Source organism: Mya arenaria, chromosome 11, assembly GCF_026914265.1.
Source record: "Mya arenaria isolate MELC-2E11 chromosome 11, ASM2691426v1".
Taxonomy (NCBI): Eukaryota; Metazoa; Mollusca; class Bivalvia; order Myida; family Myidae; genus Mya; species Mya arenaria.
In genome coordinates, this window is record NC_069132.1 from 24,471,230 (window position 1) to 24,487,758 (window position 16,529).

General features: G+C 34.8%; 1 protein-coding gene across 2 annotated transcripts; it reads left to right on the top strand.

Annotated features, from left to right (window-relative positions):
• Positions 1 to 1,177: 1,177 nt before the first annotated feature.
• On the top strand, positions 1,178 to 14,778 carry LOC128209242 (uncharacterized protein C19orf47 homolog). 2 transcript variants are annotated; one of them, XM_052913192.1, is made up of 9 exons: positions 1,178 to 1,215; positions 2,225 to 2,427; positions 3,496 to 3,565; positions 3,890 to 4,018; positions 6,499 to 6,759; positions 7,510 to 7,664; positions 9,564 to 9,777; positions 10,646 to 10,810; positions 12,069 to 14,778. In XM_052913192.1, exons 1-9 carry the CDS (start codon positions 1,203 to 1,205, stop codon positions 12,311 to 12,313), a joined length of 1,455 nt encoding a protein of 484 aa, XP_052769152.1. In that variant the 5' UTR covers positions 1,178 to 1,202; the 3' UTR covers positions 12,314 to 14,778. The 2 variants fall into 2 exon arrangements, with proteins under 2 accessions (XP_052769152.1, XP_052769153.1); XM_052913193.1 differs by having other exon boundaries at positions 6,499 to 6,732.
• The last annotated feature ends 1,751 nt before the right edge of the window (positions 14,779 to 16,529 follow it).

A 16,529-nucleotide genomic window follows, 5' to 3' on the forward strand; every position in this document is an offset into this window, starting at 1 on the left:
TAGGAATCATTGATTATATCTGCTATAATTGCAATAAACTCTCCTAGTTTCTGGTGAGGAATATTTGTGAAATTTCATATTCGTCAAATCATTATTAGCAGGGTTCCCTTTTGGTGTGGTTAATGTCGATCAAATGACTTTATAAACAGGATAACAATGGCAAATGCAATGTTGTTATAATTATGTATAAGAGTGAGGTTTTTGCACGTAAACTGGTTTAAACCCCTTATAAATTTACATTTTACTGACCGTTTTAAGGCGGTACCCAACAATCCTTGATAAACATACCTAGTTATTTTTATACAGAAAATATATGCACAGTGTTGTTTGTGGAGTTTTGAGCAGTTGTTCCATGTTTCTTGTTTGTGGGTTTTTGTTTTTGTGTCCACTGTCTTTGGCGTTTACCCTGTGCCATTAAATGGGGTTTATGTTTAAACTTTTGGCTACTGAGCTTGTTTCTGTAGATTTCATATAAATATGGACATCCAATTCTGATTTCACTAATGTATTTCTCACTAGCTACCAGGAGAGACTCTGAGTTCATTACAATTATAGAAGAAACATGTTTGTGGTTTATTTGATGAAAGCCCTTATTTTTCATGATCAGTCATAATAATTATAAATTCCATCCCCAACGAGTTCTCTTATTTTTATTATCTTTATTTTTTTAATTATTACAAATTGTACATATAAATATCAAACTTACATATTACTTATTGTTATCAAATATCGACATACTCATAATTATGCAACACAATCAAACTGTGTGATTTGCTGAAATTGCTGATTTCAGTGAAACATAAATTTCATTCAATGTATAAAATTATGACGAGTATCAGATTCTTCTCATCAAATGTTTTACTGTTAAATTACATATGCCTTATACAGAAAAATACGTGATGGCGGTATTTAACCCGGACCAAGGTATAACATGTGATAAAAATATTTCGGAGTACTGATCTTTTATGAGGCATCACATTGTATACAGTAAAGGAGTTGATCTTGCATTGTATGTATCTTTTTAATCATTCTATTTGGTTTTCTTTGTGAATTGTGTTCGAGGAAGCTTCTTTGGTCATCTAAGTGTGGCTAAAGGCCTGAACAAAAAAGTTTGGGTTCAGCGTTGGAATGGGAAGTAACCGCTGTGTATATATTTTCTTGCTTTCTTTTTTTTCTTTCGGTTTCTGTACACGGCAACAAAGATGGCGTCGTCAGGTAAAATAAATTTTTTATGTTTCTACTTTCAAACTCACTTGTAACCCCTTATAAATAAGAAAAGATATAATGATGTTTGAGTTTGTCTCCTAATAATGATAAACCTGTCAAATAGTCTCACTCTTTGAAATTAACCTTCAAAAGACACTTCGAAAGTCCGTGTGTCTTGAGTTGTTCCCTGACACAAGAGTAAATATCTCGGAAAATGCTTATTTACAGTAAATCTACTAATGATTATCACCAAATTTAGAGTTCTGTTGTGTCTCAGGTTGTTTTCACAACCAAATATTGATTAAAAAGTGAACTAAATGGCCAAATTTTTAAGTCATCAAGTTAGCACCAAATTTGGAATAAACCCTGAGTAACAATAACAGTAACAATATGTACATAAAAACGATTGATTTGTTATTGTCGATTTGGGATTTTTTTATTTGTGAAAGAAGTCAAACATTTCACAGAATTGTCAGTAAACTTGCAGATTCACCAATTTAATCAGTAAATTTATTCATACCCCATCAGGATGTCAAAGGGCCCAGTTAGGTCCGTTCCCTAAAATGGCATTATTGTGGCTAGGCCCCTTTGCCAAGTTCAGGCCAGCGCTCTATTGGTGACCACTGTGATGAAACATTTGATTTTAATGAAAACATAAATTGTATAAATAAAAACAAACATAAAGTTTTATTGTAGATAGACATTCCCAGCAATTTTAATGTAAGCAAAATATTTGAATTATTGTTTGGGAATGATAATATATGTTAAAAACGGGAGACTTCTAATCATAAAAAAAATCCATCCACGTATAATTAATTAGACTAGATTAAGGCCATCTTGATTTAAGGGATTTTGAAACATTTTTACCTGATCTGTTTTTAAGTGGATTTTTTTAGTAAAACTTAAAATTTACTATCCAATAGATGTGACAGATGGATAATAAACATTGACCGCTCTAAACCAGTCAGATGACACTATTTATGTAGCAGATATTTGTTTATGATCTTTTTGCTTTCAGATATGTCATTTTGGATTGGATTCTTCAAAGAAGCAGGAATACCTGCTGGTGAAGCTGCCAACTATGCTGTGACATTTACAGACAACCGCATCACCCGTTCTATGTTAATGGATCTCACAAAGGAATACTTGAATGATATGGGCCTCTCCATTCTTGGAGACGTCATTGCTGTTCTGAAGCATGCAAAAACAGTTTTCAATCAGGTAGAAGTATTGTTTTGAGTCTATTCATTCAGTATTGTATGCATTTTGCTAACAGTACCTATAATAATTTAAATGAACTTTACTTATCAGTTGTTAATGTATCCAACGCTGGGTCATAGAGACCTAGATTTAATTCCAACTTGGAACTTCATTGATGATTAGTAGTAGTACAAGTTATCACACAGGAAAAAAAAGATTCTTCATCACATTTTACTACATTTTTACTGTTTAATTTAATGACAATGTAATAAATTATAGAGCAATTCAAAACAAAACTCGTAATGCTAATTATTTTTTAGACCTTTTTATTGACTTCAATTTTGCCAACAGCCTGCAAATTTGCTGACTCAAATGGTTGTCTGCGTTTTTACAGAGATTGAGAAAAAATGCCAACATAAAATATGTGAACGAGTCACTTTAAGAAGATACAAATTAAAGTGACACTCTTATTCAAAATCAATACATACACATGTATAACAAACATCAATTTTGACTGATAAACCTTCAACTTCTTACTAAATAATGCATTGATGAAAATTTTTAATTACTGATAATAATATTGTAGCTGTGTATTTGATAGCAGAAAACACAAGATATTAAATGATTGGTGAATGCTAAAAGATTTACTGTGATTTACTATAGTCTCATAATGTAGAAATACAGTGTTTTATGCTCATTTCTTTCGAATTAAACTTGGTCTTCTTCATAAGAACCATTGTTTTCGATATTTTTTTTTCATCCTCCTTTTTAAACAATATTATTAATTGTGGTAAATCTTATTTGGGAGTGAGAGTGCATCTTTAAAGTTAATAACATTATTTGTGTCATTATCCCATTTTTCATTCAATCCTAACCAAACTTATTTACAATGTTTATGAGCATATCTTGGACTATATTGATAGTCTGCTTGATCGTCAGTATATTTTGAGTTATGGCTCTTTTAATTTGTAAAAATTTTACCAAAATGACATACTTCGCTGTCTTACTTAATTTTTTTCATCTTATCCTTCGCATAATATCACAAATAAGTTTGATCAAACTCTTTATGTCTCAAGCTACTTTTTTCAGGATGTTCGAGACAGGGTGTTAAGAGACACATCTGCACAGCAGGAAACCCCAACCCTGAAACGATCAACACGTAAGCCTTAATTATTATTAAATATTATATTTAAGTTGATCATAAAATCCCTTGAGCTATAATGTTCTTAATTTTACAGACCTATATTTTCAGGAAAAATATAAAATACTAGTATTGTTGTTTGTTAGCATTCTATACATATTTGTTACAGGTCAAAATTAGAAACCTAGCAAAATGTATTAGTTTATTGTTGTTGTGTTTTAAAACTATTAGTGAATTATTAAACCTGTTAAAATTGCTAAGAGTCTTAAAACCAAAGTTAACCAAATTTAAACAATCTACTGTTGACGATTTATCAATCAAGTGGATGTTTTATCCCTTCAGCCGCCAGTCGCACTATTGGTCACTATCTGAGTGGTTCAGACCGCAGTGCCTCACCCCAGCTGGTCAGTTCCATCCCCAAACTCTCGAAGGAGATGTCTGCCCGGCTAGGCAGTCCCATCACAACAGCAGGTCAGTGTTTGAACAGTTAGTTAGACTGGAGTAGATTTTATGCTTAAATATGCATTATAACACAACAATTTAGTCAAAAGTTGGAAGAAACAAACTTGAAAAACAATTTGTTGAGAATTTGATTTTTAGCTCGACTATTTGAAGAATAAGGAGAGCTATACTACTCACCCAAGCGTTGGTGACGGCGTCGGCGTTACACCTTGGTTAAGGTTTTGCGTGCAAGCACACATAGATTAATATCTCAGCAACTACTGGAGGTTTTGCATTGAGAGTTTATACAATGGTACTCAGCCATCCAACCTACTTAATTAACCAAGTTAGATAACTCGTTTGCATTTAATGCCAATAATAGGCCTTTATTATTCAACTTAGAAATTCTGGTTAAGGTTTTGCATGTAACCACATTTAAGTCAATATCTCAGCAAATATATCATGTATTGCTTTGAAACTTTAGATATGTATATGATAAGTATTCCCAACTATCTAACCTACTAAATTATTAAATGATGAAGTAAGATAACACTTTTCTTAATATAATGCAAATTATGAGCCTTTATTATTTGACTTTGAAATTCTCCAATCTACTTAAATAACCAAGTAAGATAACTCTAGTTTGCTAAGTCAATACCTCAGTGAATACATCATGTATTGCATTGAAACTTTACACACAGGCTCCCTTTATTATTAAATTTTGCATGTAACCACATTTATGTTAATATCTCAGCACATCATGTATTGCATTGAAATCTTATCTAACACTGTGATCCATGCATTTTCGCCAAAACTTTTCAATCCTTACACTGAAAAGTGGGGGAATAGTCGAGCGCGTGAATCTGTGACAGCTCTAGTTTTGGTTTGAACTAAATTCATAATTCAAAAAACTCATTTTTGTCGATCCTGGTATAATAAACTAATTATGTCGGTCCCTGTTTAATAAACATGTTTTATATACAAATTTATCACATGCTTACCCTTGTTTTCCGTGTAATATACCCATTACGAATATTTTTATCTTTCACATGTGTAAGATAACATATCAAACATTTCTATTGGCTAGACTAATCACACGCGACCTAGATATCCCTCCGCATTGTTTGTAAACAAAATGGTTTAAACGCCAACAAATACTAACCTCAATAATGAAGCGGAAGGACTTCCGGGAGACAAATGGCTTACGAATCATAGTGCCAGAAAGCATCTTGTTCGAAAACTTTCTGATAACAATGTTCCGCCAACCAGATAATGCAGATTACTAGTCACAGAAATATCCAGTCAGTCAACAAATACAGTCACATTAGTGACAAACAACACGAGAACATTTCAAACATCTCCATCTTAACAGGCAATATGCGACCAATGCCATAAAATTTGCTTGCCAGTTTAATCAGCTGTCGGTTACCAAAACACAAATACGAATTCCGCAGCACAGGTTTCTCATCACACGTACGTCCCAAGACGGTAAGAACAGCTTGTTCTCTGGAAACATTCTTGATGGAACTTTTTCAACATCAACATCCATGCAGTGCAGAGTAAGGCTTCGTCGTAATCATCTGCATGTTGTGAAAATCCATGTCCACTAAGAAAACGCTTTAAAGTCATCGTAGAAAGCGACAGCGAATAACTTTTAAATCCGTGCACACAGTAAAACTTGACAGACGATGTAGGTCACATAAACCGCGTAAAAGCATGTACTCTCAGTGTGACGTCATCAAGTTGTGTACTTATTGTGTTTTAATGGTTAAAATTGTTCGTTATTCATGTTGTTCGATATTTTACTACACATGTTTATACTTGTGACTTGTTCAGCGCTTTATCAGAATAAAAACTTGATAACTGCTAGCTGTTTTTGTCATTTTCATTTGGAACTATTTATATGGCGCATCGTTGACATTCCACTCAGTGTACTTTGGCTGTCAAACAATGGGTTTAGAAAGTGGAACGTGGAACTAAATTGGTAATAAAAACACCATTTTAAGCATGTGATAAAAAAGATCTGACACTCGTTGTCATTTTATACAAGATTTTTATTAAACTCGTCCATGAAAGTTGTTAGTAAGCTCGCCAGAGGCTCGCTTACAAACAAATTTCATGAACTCGTTTAATAAAATTGTGATTAAATGACAACTCGTGTCAGATCCTATATGTACCTTTCTATTTGGTTTAATTTAAAAATCCATTAACTTATCAGTAAAACAGTCATGAATGCTGCACATTGACAGCTTTTGTTCATAAAAACAATATCCAATGATATGAGAATGGTCTTGTGGTATACCATAAGTGTCAACCAAAAGGTCGTTGCTATGAACCCTGACAGGAAAATGGGCTTTTGGCTATCCATATAGTGCACTATAAGTACTGGTGTCTGCTTTGGAAACAGACTTGAGGGTTTTTGCTGTCTTCACAGTCTGAATAAAGCTACCTGTGAAATAAATCAGTATCAACTAAATTAAAATGGTATCTTGCTTGCTCCATTCCTCTAGCCCCAGCTGCCAGTCCAAGTATCATGGTTCCCCGGGTTAAAAAAATGACCGTTCAAGCACCGACAGCCCAGCCCCTAAAGGAGGAGGTGCCTGTACAGAAGAAGAAGAAAGTGTTCCCGGAGGATGAAGGCCATTATACCATCAACCTGCCTCAGGGCTCTACAGATCGAACCAAGAAGATATTGGCCCAGCACAGGCAGCAGGCGGAGCTGCAGCGAATACGAGCTGAAGAAGGTAGTGTGCCTGACTGCATGACTATAGGTATAAAGTGAAGAATGTTTGATTATCATTTGTAAAATGTCTGTCTTTTGAAGACTCAAAGGTGAGGTATTGTCAGTGAAAAATTGACCTTGGGAAAAACTCAAAATTATTCCAAAGTAGCAACCAGTAATATATAGAAAATATACATCTTTTTACGTTTTTATGCATAAAATGTGCTGAAAAAGAGCTAGTTTTGTCAAGATTTTGTTTATTTGTCAAGAAATACTTTGCTTTTTACATTCATTTTTATTCTGTCGTTTTAAATTTGGAAAATATTATACTGGGGAAAACAATAATTTTTTGGAAAAAGGAACATATTTAAGTAAGGGAAAACAGCCTTTGAAAAGCATTAAATTGCACCAAGAAAAATAGCCTCATTGTCGTTGTCGTTGGCAATCGTTGTGCAAAAAATGTTCCCAGAACATCTTTAACTTTTGTTGAGTTTTTCCCATCATTTGACTGAGAGTAAAAAAATAAGTTGGAGTCTTTCTCTAGCTTGATCCTGGGACTGAGTCTGATAAAAAATTGTTCATGAAAAATTGCTGCTAATCTTACACAAGAAACCATAGATGAGGGGGAAATAATCACAGTCAAAGTTTTAATAAATAAACTATACAAATAATGCCTTGACTGATTTTTGCCAAATAAAAATAGTCTGGTAAAAAGAAAATGCTATTTAACTCAAAAATGATAAAGGTGATAAGAGTAAAGATTTAAATTAAATGTTGTTCAAAACTTATCTTCTTGCAGAGAAGAAGCGAGTGGCTGCCAAAAAGCATTCAGTGTTTCATCGGCTGGGGAGTGAGAAGAAAACAACCAGTCCGGATATTAGTGATTCCTCACCCACTGTGACAATTACTGGGCTTGACAGTATTAACATGCCCAGTACTTCAATGGGCAACCAGGTGAGTCCTAGGAAATAATTCTCTTCCTCCCTTCCCTGTCTTAAACCCCTTCAAACCTGACTTATTTTATTTGACAAAATCAGACTTTGGTGGTTGAAAACTGAAGAAGCAGCACATAAACGTTATTGTACCACAATTAAAAAGTATGGAAACTTAAATTCACTCATCACCTTGTCATGAAAAAACATCTACAGGCTTGAATCTACCTTTAAGCATTATTTTCACCTTTGTAGATATTATAATAATATTTGTAGCCTATCAGCCATGCATTGTATTTTTTTATAATTGCCAACATATCTGGGACTTTGTGGCATATAGAATACAATGTAGATGGATAGTGTATTTTTATATTTTCAAAAACAAAACAAAGGTCAAATAGTGTAGTTATTTCAATTATGTCTCCCCCTCTCTGGGGGAGACATATTGTTTTTGCCCTGTCCGTCAGTCCGGTAGTCCGTCAGTCCGTCAGTCCGTCCGTACGTCACACTTTGTTTCCGATCGATAACTGGAAAACCGCATGACCTAGGATCACCAAACTTGGTAGGGAGGTTGGTCGTGAGGTGTAGAGGATCCCTATTGTTTTTGGGGTCACTAGGTCAAAGGTCAAGGTCGCGGCGACCCCCAATATAAAAAACATTTCTGCTCAAAATCTTGAGAACGGTTTGACCTAGGTTCACCAAACTTGGTAGGGAGGTTGGTCATGAGGTGTAGAAGATCCCTATTGTTTTTGGGGTCACTAGGTCAAAGGTCAAGGTCGCGGCGACCCCCAATGTAAAAAACATTTCCGCTCAATATCTTGACAATGGTTTGACCTAGGTTCACCAAACTTGGTAGGGAGGTTGATCATGAGGTTTAGAAAACTCCTATATTTTGGGGGGTCACAAGGTCAAAGGTCAACGTCGCTGTGACCTCTAATGTAAAAAAATATTTCCGTGCAATATCAGGAGAATGCTTTGATCTAGGTTCACCAAACTTTGAAGTGAGGTTGGTCATGATGTCTAGATGATCCCAATTGTTTTGGGGGTAACAAGGTCAATAGTCAACGTCGTGGTGACCTTCCATGTAAAAATCATTTGCGTGTAATATCTTTCACATATGTTTACCAAAAATTGTAGAGATGTTACTCGGGTGTACAAGACCGGCATTGTTTTTGAGGTCACTATGTCAGAGGTGAAGGTCACAGACACCTGAACATAAGAAAAGGTTTCCGATCAATAAGTGGAGTTCCTATTGCCTTTGAGTCTTGAACTTTTGCATGCTGGTAGGTCTTCTTGGGCAGATGATCCGTATTGCTTTTGGGGTCACTGGGTCCAAAAAGAGAGTGATGATGAAAAACGGTTTCCAATCAATAACTTAAGTTCTGCTTTACCTGCAGTCTCCAAACTTTGCATGCTTGTAAGGGTCATGCAGTAGTTGGGGTCACTGGGTCAAAGGTCAAGTCCACAAGGGCTTGAAGATGAAAACCGTTTCCGATCAATAACTGGCGTCTCATTTCAACTTTCGTGCATTTTGTTTATTTTGTTTTTTGTCCATAAAAGACCTGCCGTTTTTTCCCTGAAAAACAGCTTAGAACACAGGTGTTTCATCTTTACACCTCTAAGTCTTACTAAGCCTTCGGGGGAGACATGCGCTTTTCTCAAAAGCCCATTCTAGTTGATAACCAAGTTTAGATCATCCATGTGTTGTACAAGGGTGAATGAATTTAAATGATATGCATTTACATTTCTAAAAAATATTCAATTATATAGAATGTACATAATTTATTTTAAATATTTGTTTGAAATTGTATATTTCATGCTATTTTATTGTAAATCTTTTACTGGTAAATCATTATAAGATATAAATAAACACCCATTTGTTGGTTAGATGTATAAACTCATCAGTCATGATCCTTTCCAGACCATCTTTTCTCGGCTTGGAGGCAAGACAACGGTTAAACGTGCAGCAACGTCAACAGTCTCTCTTGATGATGATGATAGTGATGACAGGGATGATGATGCTGTCGTTGCTGGTCCAATTCTTGAATATGCAGGCGTTCTGAAAGCATCACCATCTAAAAAGGCCAAAATTGTGACAGCGAAGAAAATTATGAAATCTGCTCAGAAAACTTTAGGTATGGATTAATTCTTTGAGCTTAAACATAATAAAGTAGTATGCTGAAACTTTAATATTGGGATTTTCTAGTTTCTCAAGATTTGCTGAGTTATAAATCCAGGTTAGTTTTATGGAATTGAATCCAAGCAAACTATTTTTTAGTAAAGTTAAAAGGTTTCATACAGCATGGCCACAAACACATTGTACACTAATTTACACTCACAGTAGGAACCTGTTATTTTCTAAGGGCCTGACACTAAACAAAGTCATCAATGTATCACATGTTTGTAGTAAAGCAAATTCACACCTGAACAGAATAATGACTAAAAACTTAAAAAAAATAATATTAAAAATGAACCCATATCCTGCTACAGAAAAAATGCTTATCAGTCCTTACAATGTGTAAACAAAATTTTATAACATGCGTGGATGTCATTATTTGGGCCATCCATCCTTATTTTATTATTATTATTTATTTTCCCTTTTATGTGCTTTGAGAAACTTGGTAGGGAATAATTGAAGCTTCATGCACAAGTTATATATATGTTTTAACAACATTTTAAAATGTGTAAGAAAAGAATATGTAACACAACTACCTTTGCTTATAAGGTATCAACACAAAAAAATCCCTTTGATACCTTGTAGCACTATTTTTTTATATTAATTACTACTGGATGTCAGGAAGAATTAATAAACTATGTAAAAATAAAATTCCTATATATTATAAAACCATTGTAGCACTGAAAATAAGGTAATTTAAAGGGAGACCCCACAGAACAATCTGAGGATGCAACTAGCATTGCATTGTTTACCTGAGTCTATGAATAGCAGGCAAACTTTTAGTCAGATATATACAAAATTGTATTATTCTTACTCATATTTTCTAGCCAGGGCTAAGTCAGTAGAGCACAAAACTGAAGGTATGTTAGCCCAGGACCAACCAGGAGGTTCCAGTATAAAGGCCCGCCTGGGAAAAATAGGGACAGAAGTGTCTAGCACTACACAGGCACAGACCCGCCAGCCGGACATATCAGTTGCCCCGACAAAGAAAGGTCAGGGGTACTTGTAACTTAAGCTTGACTGCTTTTCAAACATAAATGTAAAGATATTGTCAAAGCCTTTGTGTTGTTGTCTATGGTGTTGTTTTCTTCAGCATGCAAAAACATTAACCCTAGCCATAATCCAAAAATCTTTAAAGATACTCACATGAGACTGAGTGTACAATGTTACCATTGAAATACACATGTATCAAGTCCCATAGGCATACAGCTATAGCCTTTCGTTTAGTAATGCTTGTTTCATATGCCCTTTCATAGAAGGGAACATATAGTTTCATCTGCTGCATGCGGACAGGAGAGTGGTTGGGCAGGCTTGTTTCCAAGCCCAGTATGTTGCCTTTTAATATCAATACTTTAGAAGCATTTGTACAATCATAGCCATATTTTGGTCTGAATAAGTATGGGTGTAATATTTTTGACAAGTTTGACAAGCAATATTGTTTGAGTCACTTAAGAGTTATCTACCTTTAATTATAGAAATTACCTTAAATTGGTCTTGTCCAATCAATATTTTTTGTCTGAGCATGACTGAATTTAGACAATATGTTTATGGGCAAATTATCTCGGTTAGCTTCAATAACCAGCCATGACATCATTGCTCTAGAGTTATCACCTAGAAATAGGACAAGCCTATTCTGTGACAGTTGGCCTCTTGTTTTTTTACCTAAAATAAAGGGAATGAGCATTAGTATCTTCTTGTGATGTTATTGTAGCTTACTGTCACACCATTGCTCACATTGACTAGTGGTTGCCCATATTAATGCTTTTGAATCGGAAAAACAAATAATAACATGTGTGTATATTCAAGTTGTAAATAGATTGTTTAGACAAAATCCAAAGAATGACATGCATAATATGGTCATGCAACTTGATATGTTTTTATTTTAACTTTAGTGAAATATGATCTACTGAGTTCCGAAGTCATTCAAAGGTTAAAGTGTTTTGCATCTAAAGCCCATGCGAACTTCTTTACAGATATTCCTGGTGGGAATTTTAGTATGATCATATATTGATTATTTAAGGGTGCATGGCAAAGTGGTTAACATTCTGACTCTGAAATGGAAGGGCCATTGTATGTTCTCACTTGGAGCTTTGTTGATGATTGAATAGTACTGGTTATCATCCAGGAATCGTAAATGATTCTGAACAGCATGCATGTAGCAGGTTTATTATATGTATAATTTTATAATTATTGGTGCTTTTAAGCTGTTAAGAGCTTATGTTAGTTTAATTTTACTTCTATGTTTTTCAGCCATGTCATCACTCAGCAGCTCTCAGCTCGAGAAGATCACCATTACCGTGGCAACAACCCCAAGGGTCAAGGTCTCATCCAGTACTGTTCAACAAGGAATCACAGGGTCAAAGGTCAAGGCCAGCCCCCTTACCGGAAAGGGTTTACAGGAGGGGAACAAAACACGCTCAGTTCCAGTAACCAGCACCTCCAGTAATAGTAAACCCAGTGGCGTGTTTTCAAGACTGGGAAAACCAAAGTCGTGAAAGTTTGGAGTGAACGTTGCATGGGTAAAAAATTTGTCCAAATAGTATATGGCTTTGTGATAGGGATGTGGTATTATTGGATGTAGTGACTATATCATGGGGATAGCTCTCCATAATCCATGTATTTAAGGAGACAATTGAGATCTGAGCTGGGATAGAGAACTAGAGAGATAGCAACATTGTCTGTGAACAGCACCTCCAGTAATAGTGGCTGTGTGGCGTGTTTTTAAGACTGGGAAAACCTAAGTCATGAAAGTTTTTGTGATTGGGTTATGAATATAAACCTTATGATTGTATTGTTCAATGGCAGAATTGTATTCTTAAAAAAATTACATACATATATATTACGTTCACCTAGTTGAGATGTGTCATTTTCTAATTTTCCATGTGGTGTATTAATACCCGTGTTCTGCTTAATATCACAGCTTAAATTGAACCTAATGAAAATCATGCCAAAAAAATATAATTGTGTCTAATAAATCAGTTCGGTTGAAAAAAAATTAAGGTGTTTTTTTCCTGAGTCCTGAATTTTAATCCTACGCAACTGTATATTAATTAAATAATGCTGTGTAACTTAAAACTCAGCTTACGGTAGCCTCTTTAGAGCTGTCTTAATTTGAAGTTGTGTACATGTACTTTGCTAAGTTCTGTATTAAAATCATTTGCAGCAGAATTCAGGCATACCTGCTCAGTGTGTGATTAAGAAATATTAGCTCACTAAAGAAAAACTACAGTCCTGAAATGATCCTAGGGTTTATGTAAAGAGTTATGGTGCTGCTCTCCTGTTTTGTTATAACCCTTTTGGCCTCATGAAGACCAGCATGTGCATCTTGCTGTCTTTCATAGAATTAAATGCTTAAGAAACAAAACAAACTTTACATATTTGGCAGTTAAAACCTAATATTGCTACAATCAAACAGTATTCCTAAAGTTTTCAGTCAAAATCATGAAGTCCTATTGCTTCTGCTGGAAGGCATTTCAGTTCATTACTGAGACGCATATTCACTTATATATGGAGTCTTAAGTTTGATATTCAGACATATTTTTTATGGGCAATTCTTTAAATGTATCAAAAATCATTTTTTATCATGGTTTTTAGTTTGAAGATATATATATGATTGTGAAACCTGCCGTTTGTTACATATACAGCATTCTTCAACCTAGCTGCTTCCTAAATAGCAATTTTACAATAAGATGAAGAGTCTCCATCTAAAACTCAGACTCGTGATGTTAATGAATATGACCCCTGATCAAGCAAGAGAAACAGATTAGTTTTAACAATCCCTTGTGGTGCCCTTGTTAACAGCAGGCTTATATTAGGCAAAAGGTTGTTTTTGTGTCTTGTGATAAGTTTTGAATTGTATGTACATTGCATTAATATGTTCAGTTTGTATATTTTGTGTAATCATTTTTATATAAAACATGATACAAATTTTGATGCAGATACTTTGATTACAGAATGTATTTCTATTGTTGTAGTCGCTATAATTTCTCCACAATGAGAGTAATGTATATGAATGATATTTATGTATAACACATCTTTTAAATGTATTGGGATATTTATTTGATGTACTGTAATATTAGACTTCTTTGTTAAATTTTACAATTTTTTGTCAATTCTATTTTTCACATTGAAAAGATAAGTAAAGTTGTGAATATATGGAAAAAATGATTATGCACAAAGGATATATTAGTAAAACATGATAAGTGAAGGATGGGTTTTCATGTTAAACTTTCCTTTCCAGCCATATTCATCTGTCATGAGTATTCATGTCCTGAAATACTTCAATACTAAATGTTTGTTGTGATAACTTTGTCAACATTATGTCTCAGTTGAAGATCATGATCATTATTAAACTGTAAAGGGCATTATATGATGAACTATGTGCTACTGAGAGTGGACAGTGTTGAAATTGAATGAGAAAATAGAACAAAATGTTCTAAACCTAGCCTAGAAGGTTAAATGTTATGGTTGGTATACAATATACTGTCAGGCTTCACAATAACATGATTGCCTCAAACCCAGGACAAGCAAAATTGCCAGAGGGCAAGTCATGTATTCATTTAGTATGCCGGAATTGGCGAGTGAAATGATCAGCAATATTCCTGCCAACTTCATTGCAATTATTATTGATATAGTTTTTATAGTGAAAACAAAACAAAATGCATATAGATAACTGCATAAAAATACTATCATGAAAGTTTCTATGTACTGTGTTGTATGTATTAAAGTGATGGACTGACTGTATTGTCCCATCAATCTGAAACAGTATACATTGAACTTTCAATTTGGTTCTTTCAGAAACTCTGGGTTGAATAAAAAAACACTTTGTTTGGCAGTATTACATGGTTTTATGGTGACTGATGCTTTGTATTTTTTGATGATGCTTTGTATTATTTTTAGTTCTATTTAGTAGAAAAAATTATAAACATATTCAATAGTTTATTTTGAATAAAAATGTTAAACCTAATTGCTTCAAAATTGATGTTTATGTTATCATTCCGGTGCACTTTAAAGGGTTGAGGAGTAAGAGCATTGAATGGAATAGGTATAGACTGATCATGAACCAGTATAACAATGCCATGTTCCAGCCAATTTTAGCCCTGAAGGTGGGCATATTAAAATTGCACCGTCCGTGTGTCCGGCTCAATAACTCGTGTCCGGGCTGTAACTTTCTCTTGTATGGACATATTTTAAAATAAATTGCCACATGTATTTGACATATCAAGACGACGTGTCACGTACAAGACCTGTATCCCTACCTCTAAGGTCAAGGTCACACTTAGTGTTATTCACAATGGAATGCTGCATATAAGGACATAGAGTATAGGTTTTCGTGTCCGGGCTGTTACTTTTGTTTGACTGGAAATATTTTAAAATGACTTGCCACATGTGTTCGACATGCCAAGACGACATGTTGCGTGCAAGACCCGTTTCCCTATCTCTAAAGTTCAAGGTCACACTTAGTGTTTATTCACAATGGAATGCTGCATATAAGGACACAGATTATAGGTTGTCTTATTCGGGCTGTAACTTTCTCTTGTATGGACAGGTTTCAAAATAACTTGCCACATGTGTTGGACAAACCAAGACGACATGTGATGTGCAAGACCTGTGTCCCTACCTCTAAGGTCAAGGTCACACTTAGGTGTTTATTCACAATGGAATGCTGCATATAAGGACATAGAGTATAGGTTGTCGTGTCCGGGCTGTTACTTTTTCTTGTCTGGACAGATTTTAAAATAACTTGCCACACCCAGGAACTTCATACTTGGTATGCAAGTTTGTCATGATGACCCCTATTGATTTTGTGATCAGTTGGTCAAAGGTCAAGGTCACGATGACCTTAGGGGAGACTAGCGCTTTTTTGAAAAAGCAATCTCTAGTTTTCAAAATTATTTTATTTCACTTACCTAACTTACGGAGACCCAAAAATCATCAATCATAACTTCTCTATAAAGTTTGAACTTGGTGATGTTTCAATAAGGTATTCACATGAAACTTATAACTCACGTAACAAGTGACATTTAATGATATTCGGAGATATTCTCCTTTATCAAGTGAAAAAACAAACCCAGAGGAGTGATGAAACAGGCTGCCTCTTAGTGTCATTAATTGCACCACAGACTCCATGTTAGAACAACACCAACCCAAGACCATGTTACTATACCATTTCAAGATATGGCGTGAACCGCCAGGCTATTAATTAATCTTTCGCCACTTTTTTAATCATTAATTAAGGCGACTGACTGAAAATCAATACCATAATACTAGGTCAAGGTTTAAACTTTGAATTTCTTAAACCGCAACTTCATGGTAATTGATTATACTGCCATGGCCTATTCTACTCATCAATTCACTATGCAGAACCTGTGTTTGAATAACACAGCTGTTAGATTACAGCAACCTTTTACATAGCCTTGGATTTTGTGTCAACTCCATATCTCCCGTACTTGATGATGGATGTAGATGTGAGAGTGGTCTAGTGGTATACTGGTTTCTGCCTCTCAAGAGAGATTGTGTTTGATCCCCACCAGGGAAATTTGTCATGGCCTCTAACAGGCTCTTAAAAGACTAGACTTTGTTTACTTGTCGGCCAGATATTAAACTCTTGAGTTATGGGCATGTGTATGTTTTCATTTTCAACATATGTACTTAGTTCCAAGTTCATATCTTGAACAGATTTTACTTTTAGCTAAGGTTCAAGTACACAAA

Bases quoted from the DNA above. Each gene is read 5' to 3' on its own strand.
- LOC128209242 (XM_052913192.1), top strand. The intron at 2,428-3,495 runs GTAGAAGTATTG...TACTTTTTTCAG, and splicing joins CAAAAACAGTTTTCAATCAG to GATGTTCGAGACAGGGTGTT. The intron at 10,811-12,068 runs GTCAGGGGTACT...TATGTTTTTCAG, and splicing joins AGTTGCCCCGACAAAGAAAG to CCATGTCATCACTCAGCAGC.